This window comes from Carettochelys insculpta, chromosome 5 (genome assembly GCF_033958435.1).
Source record: "Carettochelys insculpta isolate YL-2023 chromosome 5, ASM3395843v1, whole genome shotgun sequence".
NCBI classification, from domain to species: domain Eukaryota; kingdom Metazoa; phylum Chordata; order Testudines; family Carettochelyidae; genus Carettochelys; species Carettochelys insculpta.
The window spans coordinates 127,211,210-127,224,938 of record NC_134141.1 but is presented as its reverse complement, the minus strand read 5'-3'; the positions used below and the strand labels follow the sequence as shown (position 1 = coordinate 127,224,938).

Sequence of the window (13,729 nt, the reverse complement as noted above, 5' to 3'; positions counted from 1 at the left end):
GGGGCTCAGCCCCGGGGCAGGGCAGGGCAAGGGCCCCCGGGGGCAGCCACAGCCGGGGTGGGTGCTGGGCGCCCGGGCAGGCGCGGCACTCACTGATGGCCTGCATGGTGACGTCCAGGAGCCGGAAGCGGGAGCCCAGCGGGTTCACCTCGGTGACGTTGAGCCGGTAGGAGCTCCAGAACTCGCACTGGTGCACGGTGCAGGTGTGGGGGCGGGCAGGGTCCTGCACGCACGGCCCTGCCTGGCTGCTCTGGGGCCTGCCGAGAGCACGGGGTGGTTACTCCTGGGGCTGCTCTTCTCGGGGCACAGCTCCACACACCAGAGGCGCTGAGGCCCCTATGCCACGCAGCTGTCCCCAGCCTGCCACGGCTTCTCTGCCAACTGCCCCCACAAAGCGGGCACAGGGCCCCTGGCACCAGCGCACCAGGCCAGCCAGCAACCCCTGACCCATCTGCCCCCCCCCCCACACAAAGACTTGCTTGCCAGCTGATCCCCAAGCCCCTTGCGCCAAGCAGGGCTGGCAGCCAGGCAGCCCACGGGCAGGGCACGGCACGCCCACGGGGGGCTGGCAGCGCAGGTAGGCCAGTGCGTGGCATGGTCCCAGGTACACACAAAGCCTACACTCAGCACCATCAGCAGCCAGGCCGCACCCTGCAGCCGGAGCCAGGCTCTGCACAGGGGCTAGGGTCGGAACGCAAGGGCCTCTGCACAGCAGCTGGCACAGGGCCCCCTGGCACCGCCACCAGCCTGCAGGGCAGCAGCCCAGAGCATCCCAAGGCTGGGCAGCGCATGGCAGTGAAGGGAAGGTGGGGAGCCATGGGATGAGGCAGGGGACATGTGCAGGGAGCCCTGGGCAGGGCAAGGCCGGAGAGGTGTGTTCTCCTCCAGGGCCAGGAAGACGGGCGCGAGGGCTGGGTGGTGCCATTGTTCTCAGGGGCCAGCACGACAGGACCTGGGCTGGGACGGTGAACACCGCAGGGCTGCTCTGTGAGATGGGGACCTGGGTAACGTGCAGAAGGGCCCCGGCTCCAGAGCGGCCACAGCTCCTGGCTGGCTCCGTGCTGGGGAGAGGCTGTCTGCTGCTGTGTGCCCGGGGGGATTCCTGGGTGCCTGGCTAGGAGTTTGGGGGGTGACTGGCCCCAGCAGGTGCTGCTCTGAAAGCTCCAGAGACTGCAGCCCCTTGTCACCCCCAGAGCGGGCAGTGCCGGCTGGTCCCCTGCGCCTGCCCTGGGAGTGGGGGTTCAACATGGCCCAGCCCGGCCTCCCTGCGGCTGAGCCACGGTTCTGGGCCCACAGGGACCGCAGTGACCGTGGGGCGGTGCCAGCCCTGCCAAGGCCAGGCCGGCGGGGGGCGAGTCTCACCTCCGCCTCTCATCGCCCATCAGCGACTTCTTCCTGTTGAAGGGGAAGCAGGCGATTAGTCTCGGGCCAGACACCGGCCTGGCAAGGTGCAGTGGGTGGGGGCGGGGGGCTGAACAGCGCCCACCTGGCCCGGGGGCTGCACTTCTGGTCCTGGCACCGGGGTGTCTCCAAACCCAGCCTGCAGGTCACAGGGCAGCAATGCCAGGGCCAGGTTCAGAGCCAGGCGCCAGCAGAAACCCCAGGCCCTGCAGGCACCACAGTGTGGCACTAGGGGGCGCTGTCCCGCCAGGCGTATCCCTCACACTGCTCAGCGGGGAGTTCCGTGTCGCCCGCTCGGCACCGCGCCGTATCGCCCGGGGCCGTATCGCCCGGGGCCCGGCACTGCACCGTATCACCTGGGGCCGTATCGCCCGGGGCCCAGCACTGCACCGTATCGCCTGGGGCCGTATCGCCCGGGGCCCAGCACCGCACCGTATCGCCTGGGGCCGTATCGCCTGGGGCCCGGCACTTTACCATATCGCCCGGGGACGTATCGCCCAGGGCCCGGCACTGCACCGTATCGCCCGGGGCCGTATCGCCCGGGGCCCGGCACCGCGCCGTATCGCCCGGGGCCGTATCGCCCGGGGCCCGGCACCGCGCCGTATCGCCCGGGGCCGTATCGCCCGGGGCCCGGCACCGCGCCGTATCGCCCAGCACAGGAAGTGCCAAGCCCTGGCTCTCTGCCAGCGCAAGGCTGCAGGCTCCTGGGGTGGAGCCGGTGTCACGGCACAAAGGCAGCAGAGCCTGGTGCGCCCGTGGCCGAGCGATCAGCACCGGGACTCGGCAGAGGGACCCCGCGGGCACAACTGATCCAGAGGACAGGCCGCAGTTGGCCACTTCCCGGCTGATGGGGTGGCCTGGAGCTGCCCCGGGTTCACAACCGCGGCTGCGCACCTCCCCAGAGACGGCTGCAGGCCTGGGCTGAGCGTCCTGGCCTGAAGAAAACTGTCCCCAAGGCAGCCCCCCAGCGCCCTCCCAACCCTCGTTACCGACAGCCCTGCCTGGGCACGGCGCCACCACCGCACGGCAGCCCTGCGGGGTCACGGCCCACGGCCCCACCCAGGGTGGCTCTGTGTGGAGGCCAGGGAGTCCCTCCTGCACACGGCCCCAGGCCACACCCGGGCTGGCTGCTGGGGCCACGCAGGGAAGGACTCACGCCCGGGCCATGCCGTTCCCACGGGTCCTGCCCACCCCAGCGCACTGGGTGTGCATTATCTGCCCCCCAGAGGACAGCTGCCCCAGGCACCCCAGGGCAGGGGGTGGAGGAGGCCGGGACCCTGCCCCACGAGTGAGTGGCTCCAGACCAGAGAGAGAGAACGGGATCCTGGGGCCTTGGCACAGCACGGCAAGCCTGCCGCCTCGGGGCACGCTCGCCCGGCAGGAGACATGGGCTGGGTCCCTGCGCCGGCCGCGGACGGGGGGCAGGAAGGGACAACCACCAGGAAACAGGTGATGTTTCCATACAGCTGCACTAATGACACCGCAGCAGCATTGGCCTCGCGTGCCCCCTTCTCCAGTCAGCCACCTGCCCGGACACTCCCCTTCCAGCTCACCGGCCGTCCATCCTTCCATCCACACACCCCTTCCAGCTAACCGTCCGTCCATCCGTCCACCCACACTCCCCTTCCAGCTCACCAGCCGTCCATCCGTCCATCCACGCTCCCCTTCCAGCTCACTGGCCGTCCATCCGTCCATCCACGCTCCCCTTTCAGCTCACCAGGCGTCCATCTGTCCATCCACACTCCCCTTCCAGCTCACTGGCCGTCCATCCGTCCATCCACAGTCCCCTTCCAGCTCACTGTCCGTCCATCCGTCCATCCACACGCCCCTTCCAGCTCACCAGCCGTTCGTTCGTCCATCCACACACCCCTTCCAGCTCACTGGCCGTCCATCCGTCCGTCCATCCGTCCATCCACACGCCCCTTCCACCTAACCGTCCATCCATTTGTCCATCCACACGCCCCTTCCAGCTCACCGTCCGTCCATCCATCCATCCACGCTCCCCTTCCAGCTCACCAGCCGTTCATTCGTCCATCCACACACCCCTTCCATCTCACTGGCCGTTCATTCGTCCATCCACACACCCCTTCCAGCTCACTGTCCGTCCATCCGTCCATCCACAGTTCCCTTCCAGCTCACTGTCCGTCCATCCGTCCATCCACACGCCCCTTCCAGCTCACCAGCCGTTCATTCGTCCATCCACACACCCCTTCCAGCTCACTGGCCGTCCATCCGTCCGTCCATCCGTCCATCCACACGCCCCTTCCACCTAACCGTCCATCCATTTGTCCATCCACACGCCCCTTCCAGCTCACCGTCCATCCATCCACGCTCCCCTTCCAGCTCACCAGCCGTTCATTCGTCCATCCACACACCCCTTCCATCTCACTGGCCGTCCATCCGTCCATCCACAGTCCCCTTCCAGCTCACTGTCCGTCCATCCGTCCATCCACAGTTCCCTTCCAGCTCACTGTCCATCCATCCGTCCATCCACACGCCCCTTCCAGCTCACCAGCCGTTCATTCGTCCATCCACACACCCCTTCCAGCTCACTGGCCGTCCATCCATCTATCCACACACCCCTTCCAGCTCACTGTCCGTCCATCCGTCCGTCCATCCATCCATCCACACGCCCCTTCCACCTAACCGTCCATCCATTTGTCCATCCACACGCCCCTTCCAGCTCACCGTCCGTCCATCCATCCATCCACGCTCCCCTTCCAGCTCACCAGCCGTTCATTCGTCCATCCACACACCCCTTCCAGCTCACTGGCCGTCCATCCATCTATCCACACACCCCTTCCAGCTCACTGTCCGTCCATCCGTCCGTCCATCCATCCATCCACACACCCCTTCCAGCTAAACGTCCATCCATCCGTCCATCCACACACCCCTTCCAGCTCACTGTCCGTCCATCCGTCCATCCACACACCCCTTCCAGCTCACTGTCCGTCCATCCATCTATCCACACACCCCTTCCAGCTCACTGTCCGTCCATCCGTCCGTCCATCCATCCATCCACACACCCCTTCCAGCTAAATGTCCATCCATCCGTCCATCCACACACCCCTTCCAGCTGACTATCCATCCATCCATCCACACGCTTCTTCCAGCTCACTGTCCGTCCATCTGTGCACCCACACACCCCTTTCAGCTCACAGTCCGTCCATCCATCCACACACCCCTTCCAGCTCCGGGTCCCACCATGGCCAGCTAACCGTCTGTCTGTCTATCCACACACCCCTTCCAGCTAGCCGTCCGTCCATGCATCTATCTATCCATCTGCACTCAAACAAGAATCTCTCCGCCCCTCCTGACACACCCCCTGCGAACTAGGGATCCGTCCATCTGTCTGTCTGCACTACCCTCCCTCCCTGCCCCGCTAGGCGTCTGGTCTGTCCTGAGCTGCGGCCCCTCCACGGCTCCGTTCCGACGCACCCTGGCTCTGCCATTCAGTTCTAGCTTCTCCAAGACTCCTTCCCCTCCCCACCCCTCCCCGAATGGCTCCTGGGCTGATTTCCTGCGCGCCCCGCAGGGGTCAATCTGAGCAGTCGGCTGCGCGGGGGGGAGTGGTGCTTGGGCTTTCCCAGCTCCGGGTCGCACCAAGGCCAGCAGCTGCCCAGCTGGCTCTGCCCGTGATAAAGCTGTGCCGAGGGGGCCCAGGGCGCGTGGCCAAACGCCTGCTCGAGAGCTGCTTTAACCGACGGGACACCCTGACCCACAGCCAGCCGCCGGCAGCAGCTCCCCAAACAGGCCGTCCGCCGAGCTCAGGGCACAGCCGTCGGCACTGGAGAGCTCGGCCGGGATGGTGAAACACACACTTCTTGGACTCGGCCACCGCCTTTCCTCTGAGCAGCTTCCCATCCGGCCGTCACTCTGACACCGGCCCCTCTGCACAGCCTGTTGCTCCCCGGCCGCTCGCCCTTCTGGGAGCTGGCCAAGGCCAGAGCCGGCCCTCAGCAGGACTCCTCTGGCCCCCGTTTCGTGTGCACGAACACGGCTGGGCTCTCCTGATGTGAAGCTGAATCTGGGGTGGAACGTGGCACACAGGAGCCACAACTCCCGCCTGCAGGTGGGGCTGAGGTTGTTCCTGAGCCAGGGTTGGGTCAAGGCCCCACAGCGAAGGCCCCAGCCGAGCGGCACTCCCCGGCCCTCGCGCCCCACAGCCCAGCCCTACCGGTAGGTGGTGATGTATCGGGTGGGCAGGAGCGTCTCCACGCTGGGGGTCCAGGAACAGGAGAAGTTCTCGTAGTCTGAAGCTCGGCAGGACACGGACGGGACCCCGGGCAGGTCTGGCGCCGAGGGGAGGAGACAGTCAGGGGCCTTGCCGGGACCCACAGCAAACCAGAGCCTCCAGCCCCGAGGCCCTTCAGCCATGGCACAGGGGGAGGCCGCGGGGTGAGGGTACGGTGGCATGAGCCCCCCACGGGGGGACGTGGGGGGGAGCGGCCCATCAGGGCCTATCCCTGTCCATGGAGCAGGCAGTGGGGAAAGCGGAAGCGTTTGCCCCAGGACCGGCTGGTCAGCCCGGCTGCCGAAGGGGCCTCCCGATGCCTGGCCCGGCCCCTGCCCTGAGGGGCGCCGCGTGGAGCGACTTACAGCCCAGCCGGAGGGAGATGGAGCGCAGGAGCTGCCCGGTCCCGTCGTGGCAGCTGTAGGGCCCTCCCATCGCCAGCTGGGCCTGCGGCAGCAGCAAGTCGGTCTCCCGCAGCAGGCAGCCCTCTGGGAGCCCAGCTGCCCCCTCCCGCCGCCACTGCACCCCCGAGCTGCGGAGAAGAGCCGGGCACTCGGTCAGCGGGACACAGGGCCCGGCTCTGCGGCACAAGGGCCGGCATGCGGCACTGCCCAGCGGGGCCCGTGTGTCAGACCAGGAACAGCAGGGCTGCAGGCCAGGAGTGAGGGGCACCGGCAGAGCTGGGGGGTGGGGACCCAGGGTGGGCTGGCAGGGGCTGGGGGCCGGGAGTGAGGGGGGCTGGGGGGGTCGGAGCAAAGGGGCTGGTGGGGGCTGGGAGTGAAGGGGGCTAGCAGGGCCAGGAGTGAGGGGGATGGCGGGGGATGGGGGCGGGGGGGATGGGGGGTGGGAGCGGGGGGCCTGGTGGGGCTAGGGGGCAGGATCAAGGGGGGCTGGCAGGGCTGGGGGGCAGGCAGGGCTGGGGGCCGGGAGCGAGGGGGCTGGCGGGAGCAAGGGGATGGGAGCAGGGGGGCTGGGGGCCAGGATTGAGGGTGGCTGGCAGGGCTGACGGAAGCAAGGGGATGGGAGCGAGGGGGCTGGGGGCCGGGAGCGGAGGAGGGGCTGGTGGGAGCAAGGGGATGGGAGCTGGGGGGCTGGGGGCCAGGATCGAGGGTGGCTGGCAGGGCTGGCGGAAGCAAGGGGATGGGAGCGGGGGAGCTGGGGGCTGGGATCGAGGGGGGCTGGCGGGAGTGAGGGGATGGGAGCAGGGGGGCTGCGGGCGGGGAGGGGCCTGGCAGGACTGGGGGCCGGGAGCGAGGGGGGCTGGCAGGGCTGGCGGGAGTGAGGGGATGGGAGCAGGGGGGATGGGGGCCGGGAGCGAGGGGGGCTGGCAGGAGCAAGGGGATAGGAGTGGGGGGGCTGGGGGCCAGGATCGAGGGTGGCTTGCAGGGCTGGCGGGAGCGAGGGGATGGGAGCGAGGGGGGCTGGCAGGAGCAAGAGGATGGGAGCTGGGATCGAGGGGGGCTGGGGGCCGGGAGTGAGGGGGCTGGCAGAAGCGAGGGGATGGGAGCAGGGGGACTGGAGGCCGGGATCGAGGGGGGCTGGCAGGGCTGGCGGGAGCAAGGGAATGGGAGCCGGGATCGAGGGGGGCTGGGGGCCGGGAGTGAGGGGGCTGGCAGAAGCGAGGGGATGGGAGCAGGGGGACTGGAGGCCGGGATCGAGGGGGGCTGGCAGGGCTGGCGGGAGCAAGGGAATGGGAGCCGGGATCGAGGGGGGCTGGGGGCTGGGAGTGAGGGGGCTGGCGGGAGCGAGGGGATGGGAGCAGGGGGGCTGGGGGCCGGGAGCGAGGGGGCTGGCGGGAGCGAGAGGATGGGAGCAGGGGGGGATGGGAGCCGGGATCGAGGGGGGCTGGCAGGGCTGGGGGCTGGGAGCAAGGGGGCTGGCGGGAGCAAGGGGATGGGAGCAGGGGGGCTGGGAGCCGGGAGTGAGGGGGCTGGCGGGAGCGAGGGGATGGGAGCAGGGGGGATGGGAGCCAGGATCGAGGGGGGCTGGCAGGGCTGGCGGGAGCAAGGGGATGGGAGCCGGGATCGAGGGGGGCTGGCAGGGCTGGGGGCTGGGAGTGAGGGGGCTGGCGGGATCGAGGGGATGGGAGCAGGGGGGCTGGGGGCCGGGAGCGAGGGGGCTGGCGGGATCGAGGGGATGGGAGCAGGGGGGCTGGGGGCCGGGAGCGAGGGGGCTGGCGGGATCGAGGGGATGGGAGCAGGGGGGCTGGGGGCCGGGAGCGAGGGGGCTGGCGGGATCGAGGGGATGGGAGCAGGGGGGCTGGGGGCCGGGAGCGAGGGGGCTGGCGGGATCGAGGGGATGGGAGCAGGGGGGATGGGAGCCGGGATCGAGGGGGGCTGGCAGGGCTGGGGGCTGGGAGCGAGGGGGCTGGCGGGAGCAAGGGGATGGGAGCAGGGGGGCTGGGGGCCGGGAGTGAGGGGGCTGGCGGGAGCGAGGGGATGGGAGCCGGGATCGAGGGGGGCTGGCAGGGCTGGCAGGAGCAAGGGGATGGGAGCCGGGATCGAGGGGGGCTGGCAGGGCTGGCGGGAGCAAGAGGATGGGAGCCGGGATCGAGGGGGGCTGGCAGGGCTGGGGGCTGGGAGCGAGGGGATGGGAGCAGGGGGGCTGGGGGCCGGGAGCGAGGGGATGGGAGCAGGGGGGCTGGGGGCCGGGAGCGAGGGGGCTGGCGGGAGCGAGGGGATGGGAGCAGGGGGGCTGGGGGCCGGGAGCGAGGGGATGGGAGCAGGGGGGCTGGGGGCAGGGAGCGAGGGGGCTGGCGGGAGCGAGGGGATGGGAGCAGGGGGGCTGGGGGCAGGGAGCGAGGGGGCTGGCGGGAGCGAGGGGGGCTGGCAGGGATGGGAGCAGGGGGGCTGGGGGCCAGGAGCGAGGGGATGGGAGCAGGGGGGCTGGGGGCCGGGAGCGAGGGGATGGGAGCAGGGGGGCTGGGGGCAGGGAGCGAGGGGATGGGAGCAGGGGGGCTGGGGGCCGGGAGCGAGGGGGCTGGCGGGAGCGAGGGGGGCTGGCAGGGATGGGGGATGGGAGCAGGGGGGCTGGGGGCCAGGAGCGAGGGGATGGGAGCAGGGGGGCTGGGGGCCGGGAGCGAGGGGGCTGGCGGGAGCGAGGGGGGCTGGCAGGGATGGGGGATGGGAGCAGGGGGGCTGGGGGCCAGGAGTGAGGGAATGGGAGCAGGGGGGCTGGGGGCCGGGAGCGAGGGGATGGGAGCAGGGGGGCTGGGGGCCGGGAGCGAGGGGTGGCTGGCAGGGCCGGGGGTCCCCCCTCCACCCCCCCTGCTGCGAGCGGAGCCTGTCACTGCCCTGGCGGGAGCAGACTAACACCAGCCCTCCCCCGCGCACCAGGACCTACCGTGCGGCGCCCCCGGCACACGACAGGACAACGTCGGCTCCCACCTGGCCGTACTGCACACCTGCACCCGGCACAGAGCAGGCAGTGAGGGGGTGGCCGGGGCGGGTCGGGGCGGACAGGGGGGCTGCAGTACCTGGCGGCGGGCGTGGGGCGTGGGGCGGGCTGGGCGAGCCGCACTCAGCTCAGCCGGGGCTACCGCAGCCACGCCCGGCAGGGGCGCAGCTCGAGGCAGCCGGACCCCGGTGCTGGGCTTGGAGCCTGGGACCTGCCTGCGGGGAGCCCCGAGGCCAGCCAGGGTGTCTCTGCCCCCCAGCCTGGGCAGCCGCAGGCCCCACAGGAGCCAGGGAGGCGTTTCCCCTCCCCCCTCTGAGCACAGCCCCCCCACCCCTCCCCAGTCCAGCCCAGGCTCGTTCCAGGAACAGACACAGCATGCACGTGCCTCAGTTTCCCCAGGTGCAAACGCAGGGGCTGGTCCTGCTGCGCCGGCCTGGGGCTGGATGTGGCGCTCTGTGGGGCTGGCAGGAGCCGCAGGCAAAGCAGTGCTGGGCACTGAGGGCAGGCGAGCGGCCGTGCCGTGCCCCTACTCACCTTGTTCCTCTTGTTCCTCCCAGGCAGCGGCCGACACCAGGGCTGCAGCCAGCAGCGCCATCACCCTGCGGAGGCCGGGGCTGGGTGCGCACATCTGGGGGAGAGAGACGGCCCCTTACTGCTGGCACAGGCTGCGCCCCGAGCCGGGCTGGGCTGGGCCAGGCCGGGGCCCCCAGAGCACCTCCCCGCGGGAACCAGCCCCACACTGGGCTGGGGCCCCTGGGGTATAGGCTCAGTTCAGGGAAATCAAAGGGAGGGGAACACAGGCACGGACACGCACGCAAACAACTGGGTACACCCCACCCAGGACTGTGCACACACAGCTGGGTACACCCCACCCAGGACACAGCTGGGTACACCCCACCCAGGACTGTGCACACACAGCTGGGTACACCCCACCCAGGACACAGCTGGGTACACCCCACCCAGGACTGCGCACACACAGCTGGGTACACCCCACCCAGGACTGCACACACACAAGCAGGCACACCCCGCACAGGACTGCATGCACACAACCAGGCACACCCCACACAGGACTGCGTGCACACACAGCCGGGTACACCCCGCACAGGACTGCACACGCACACACAACTGGGTACACCCCACCTAGGACTGCGTGCACACATCTGGGTACACCCCGCCCAGGACCGCGCACACACAACCGGGTACACCCCGCCCAGGACTGCACGCACACACTTGGATACAGACTGTCTGATCCACACATGGCCCTGCCCACACACCCATGTGCACATGGCCCCGCACACACCCACCCACAGCCCTGTGCGCATCGGGGAGCTGGGCTGCCGTGGGAGCCCCCGGGCGGCTCACGTGTCTTTCCCAGCCCAGCCCCACGAGCCACGTGTCAGCACTCACCGCACACACAACATGTGTTGGAACATGTCATGTGAGCTCATCCGAGGCCGGCGCGAGGTCCCTCAGCCCCCTGAGCAAGGCCGGCTGGGGCGTCTGCTGCCTCCCACCCCTGGGGCTCGTGGACACGCTGCAGGCAGACACGGCAGTTTGAGAGGGGCCGTGTCACTGGCAGGCGCCTGCCCCCCGTGGACGCCGCAGGCAGGGACTTTCTCACTGCCCGTCCAAGCCGCGCTAGCGCCGGTAACGCACAACTACTGCCACCCCGCAGAGCAGGGGACGCGCCGTGAGCCGCTGCTGCCGGCCGTGTGCGTCTCAGCCGGGCGGTGCGCTCCCTGCGGCCGTCGGAGGCCAGGCTTGGTGTGCGAAGGGCAAGGGTCAGGCCCGCGGCAGGGGAGGCCGCCCAGGGTTTGCAAAAGCTGCAATGAATTAAAGTCTCTCTCTGGAATTTGGCCAGCTGCCCGGGCTGGCCGCTCACTCCCGGGCCGGGAACACAGCATGCAGCCAGGGCCTGTGACTCACGCGGGGCGCCAGGGAACCGGGACGCTGGCTGAGCGCAGGAGCGTGACTGAGCCATCCCCGGCACTTACTGGCACGCAGGCCCCCTGCGCCAGAGTCCCGCTCCCGCTGGGCAGGCCGTGGCGCACTGGGGCTGAAGCACGTACCGGGCGGGGAGCTTTAGGGCGCCAGCGGCTGCCATCGGCGTGTTGTCGTTTAGGATCTGCGCTGCGGTTCCGCCACATACCACCGGCCACGGGCCAGGACCCGCCGGCAGCGCCAGCCGCGCGCAGGGATCGGTGCTGTTCTCACAAGCTGTGCCGGGGGATCCAGGCGCCCAGCCGCTGCCAGACAGACGCGGGTTCCTCCGTTGCTACAGCCCTGGCCACCGCCGCCAGAGGCACAGATCCACGCCGCGGGCTCTGCCCACACGCCGCCCTCGGGGCAGGAGCTGGCTGGGGGCCGCGGAGGGGCGGCGCGGGGGGGGCAAGCCGACTCGGGTCTCGCTGTGCAGGCGTGGCGCAGCAGCTGGCGGGCGGCCGGGTGGGCTGGCTTTGGGGAAATTGAAAAAAGCTGCTCCTGGCCCGTTCCGCCCGGGGGGGGGTTGTCTCCCGGGTGTGCGTCTGTTTTCGCCTGGCTCGTCTGTTCAGCTGTGAGACGGGGGGAAGGGTGGTGTTCTGTTCCTCCAGCAGCTGGCACGCTGAGCAGCACCCGGGCTGCAGCCCCCCTGCTCCGCATCGGCCGGCGCCGGGCGCAGCGCGCACAGCTACGAGAATTGGAACCCTCAACATGCGGGGAGGGAAACTGAGGCACCGGTGGGGCCGCGCCGCGCCCACAGTCGCTCTGCCGGCATGGAAGCAGCTGGGCTCACCCCCAGGCTGAGTCCCATGGCAGTGTGCCCCACGCCAGGCCACGCTGCCCTCCCGTTCTCGCTCCCAGGCCGCAAACACGGCTGCAGGGTGGAGTGTCGTCCCCCCTCCCCCACTCCCTGTTTCTGGTCCTGCCTTTCAGCCCCTTGGAGCCAAACGGCCATGTTCCCAAGCCCCCTATTCAGAACCGGCAGGGGCCGCACCCGAACAGCCACTGTGCATTACCGTACCCAGAGCCTGGCATCCGTCGGCACGCCCGGAGCCCACACGCGCCCGCAGCGTGGGGCCGAGGCATCGAAAAGCGACACGCTCTGGGAACCTTTCCAGGCGGGGAACCCCGGGCCGGGCCCGCTCCCTCTGGCTGCCCCCACGGGCGGTACGTGGGGGTGCCATAGCATGACCCGGACAAACCATGGGCAGCTCACACTGGAAGGGCGGCTGGGCGTTTGCAGATTCCTGGGCGGTTGGGGAGGGCGATCCAGACCCACGTGCCGGCCACCGGAACACGACTCGGGACCCTGCTGGGGTCTGATGCGCTGGCGCCAAGGGACCGGGCAGAGCGGTGGGGGAGGCAGATTCATTTCTGTGACAGCGGTGTAAATCCGGCACAATGCCACAGAGGCCAGGTCCCTGTGGCGGCGACGGCGGCCCGGCTGCAAGCTCAGCTCGGGGCGGGCGGTGAACACGCTGCTGTCTGTTGTCAGACTGTTTGTAAGTTGCCCACGGGCCAGGGTTTTATTTTTCCATGTCCTGCTCCCAGCCGAGCTGCGTCTCTGCTCGGGCAGCACCCAGAGTCCGTGAGAGTTACTGAACCTCTGCGGCCCAAAGGGGGACGCTGGGCTGAGCTCCGAGGGCCTGGAAATGGGAGCACCGATGCCCACGTGTGTGCATCCAGCCAGGCTCTCACCGGCCGACGGGTGGAGGCTTCCCAGGTTCCTGCGTGCCCAGGGACTAAACTGGCTCTGAGCAGCCGGGGGCGAGTTCTGGAACCCGTCTGCAAACCTCACCTCCCTCCTTACCAAGCCACACCAGCAGCACTGTGCACGGCTCCGCTGCCTGGCAAGGGCAGGAGGGGATGGAGCGCTGGCAGGAGAAGGGCCCCGGCCCTGGGCAATCCCTGGGGAAAGGGCCTGGGTGGGGATGAACAGCGAGCCCAGAACCACTCCGGCTTGGACGGCAGCGTGTGAAAGACGGCAGAGCAGCCAGGAAACCCGGCTGGCCCAGCGCACTCCCTGGCCGTAGCCACAGCGGCAGAAGGGCGTGCGGCGTTTTTCTCCAGCCCACTGGGCAGGCGCCTACCCACAGCGCCCGGCCACCGCAGCAGCGAAGCGGGTGAATCCCACACCCGCTGCGCACCGACACGGGGGAGGACGCGGCTTTCAGGGGTACATCTCCCCACAGCTCCTGCTCCGAAAGGCAACGGCACGAGGGGCCACGGACTCAGCCCTGACCCGAGGCAGGACGCAGCCACAAAGCCATTACTCCCGCCAGCCGGCCAGAGACCCCAGCCCCCTCCGCCCCGGGCTCTGACTCCAACGCTCGGCTTTGGGCGGTAGCCTCCGAACAGAAGCGCAGCATGAAAGCCGCCCAGGCCCCGCGACGCCAAGCCCGGAGTCTGGAAACCAGGAGCTTCTCCGGTCACAGCGCAGGTGCAAACGCTGCTCTCTGCGAACAGCGGGCGCCAGACCTGGGCCAGAACCCGCTCAGGAGCTGGCGCCGGTTCCCACACCCTGCCAGCGCCGCCGCGGCACAAGACACCCTTCAGCTGCTGAAATCCGGCCTGCAGAGTGGCAGAACTCTGCGCTGGGGCTGCCCCCGGCACACCCTGAGCACCGACCGAGTTGCCAGGCTCTGCTTAGCCCCATCCCCGGCTCCCTCCTCCCCACTCAGCACACTGCAGCGGGGGCCGGCCGGTGAGCTGAGCTAA

At 69.8% G+C, this 13,729-nt stretch overlaps 1 protein-coding gene across 3 annotated transcripts in view; it reads right to left on the bottom strand.

The window, feature by feature from the left end:
* The window catches only part of IL11RA (interleukin 11 receptor subunit alpha), a 56,189-nt gene that overhangs the window by 7,407 nt on the left and 35,053 nt on the right, over window positions 1–13,729 (bottom strand). For 2 of the 3 annotated variants that reach the window (XM_074994440.1, XM_074994439.1), the window contains exons 2-7: window positions 9,566–9,659; window positions 8,978–9,038; window positions 6,001–6,167; window positions 5,579–5,693; window positions 1,363–1,395; window positions 94–257 (exon numbers count right to left, since the gene is read on the bottom strand). In XM_074994440.1, the coding sequence (XP_074850541.1) occupies window positions 94–257; window positions 1,363–1,395; window positions 5,579–5,693; window positions 6,001–6,167; window positions 8,978–9,038; window positions 9,566–9,659 (634 nt within the window). Of the gene's footprint in view, window positions 1–93; window positions 258–1,362; window positions 1,396–5,578; window positions 5,694–6,000; window positions 6,168–8,977; window positions 9,039–9,565; window positions 9,660–11,100; window positions 11,473–13,729 lie in introns of those variants that run through there. The other variant, XM_074994438.1, reaches the window with a different exon arrangement.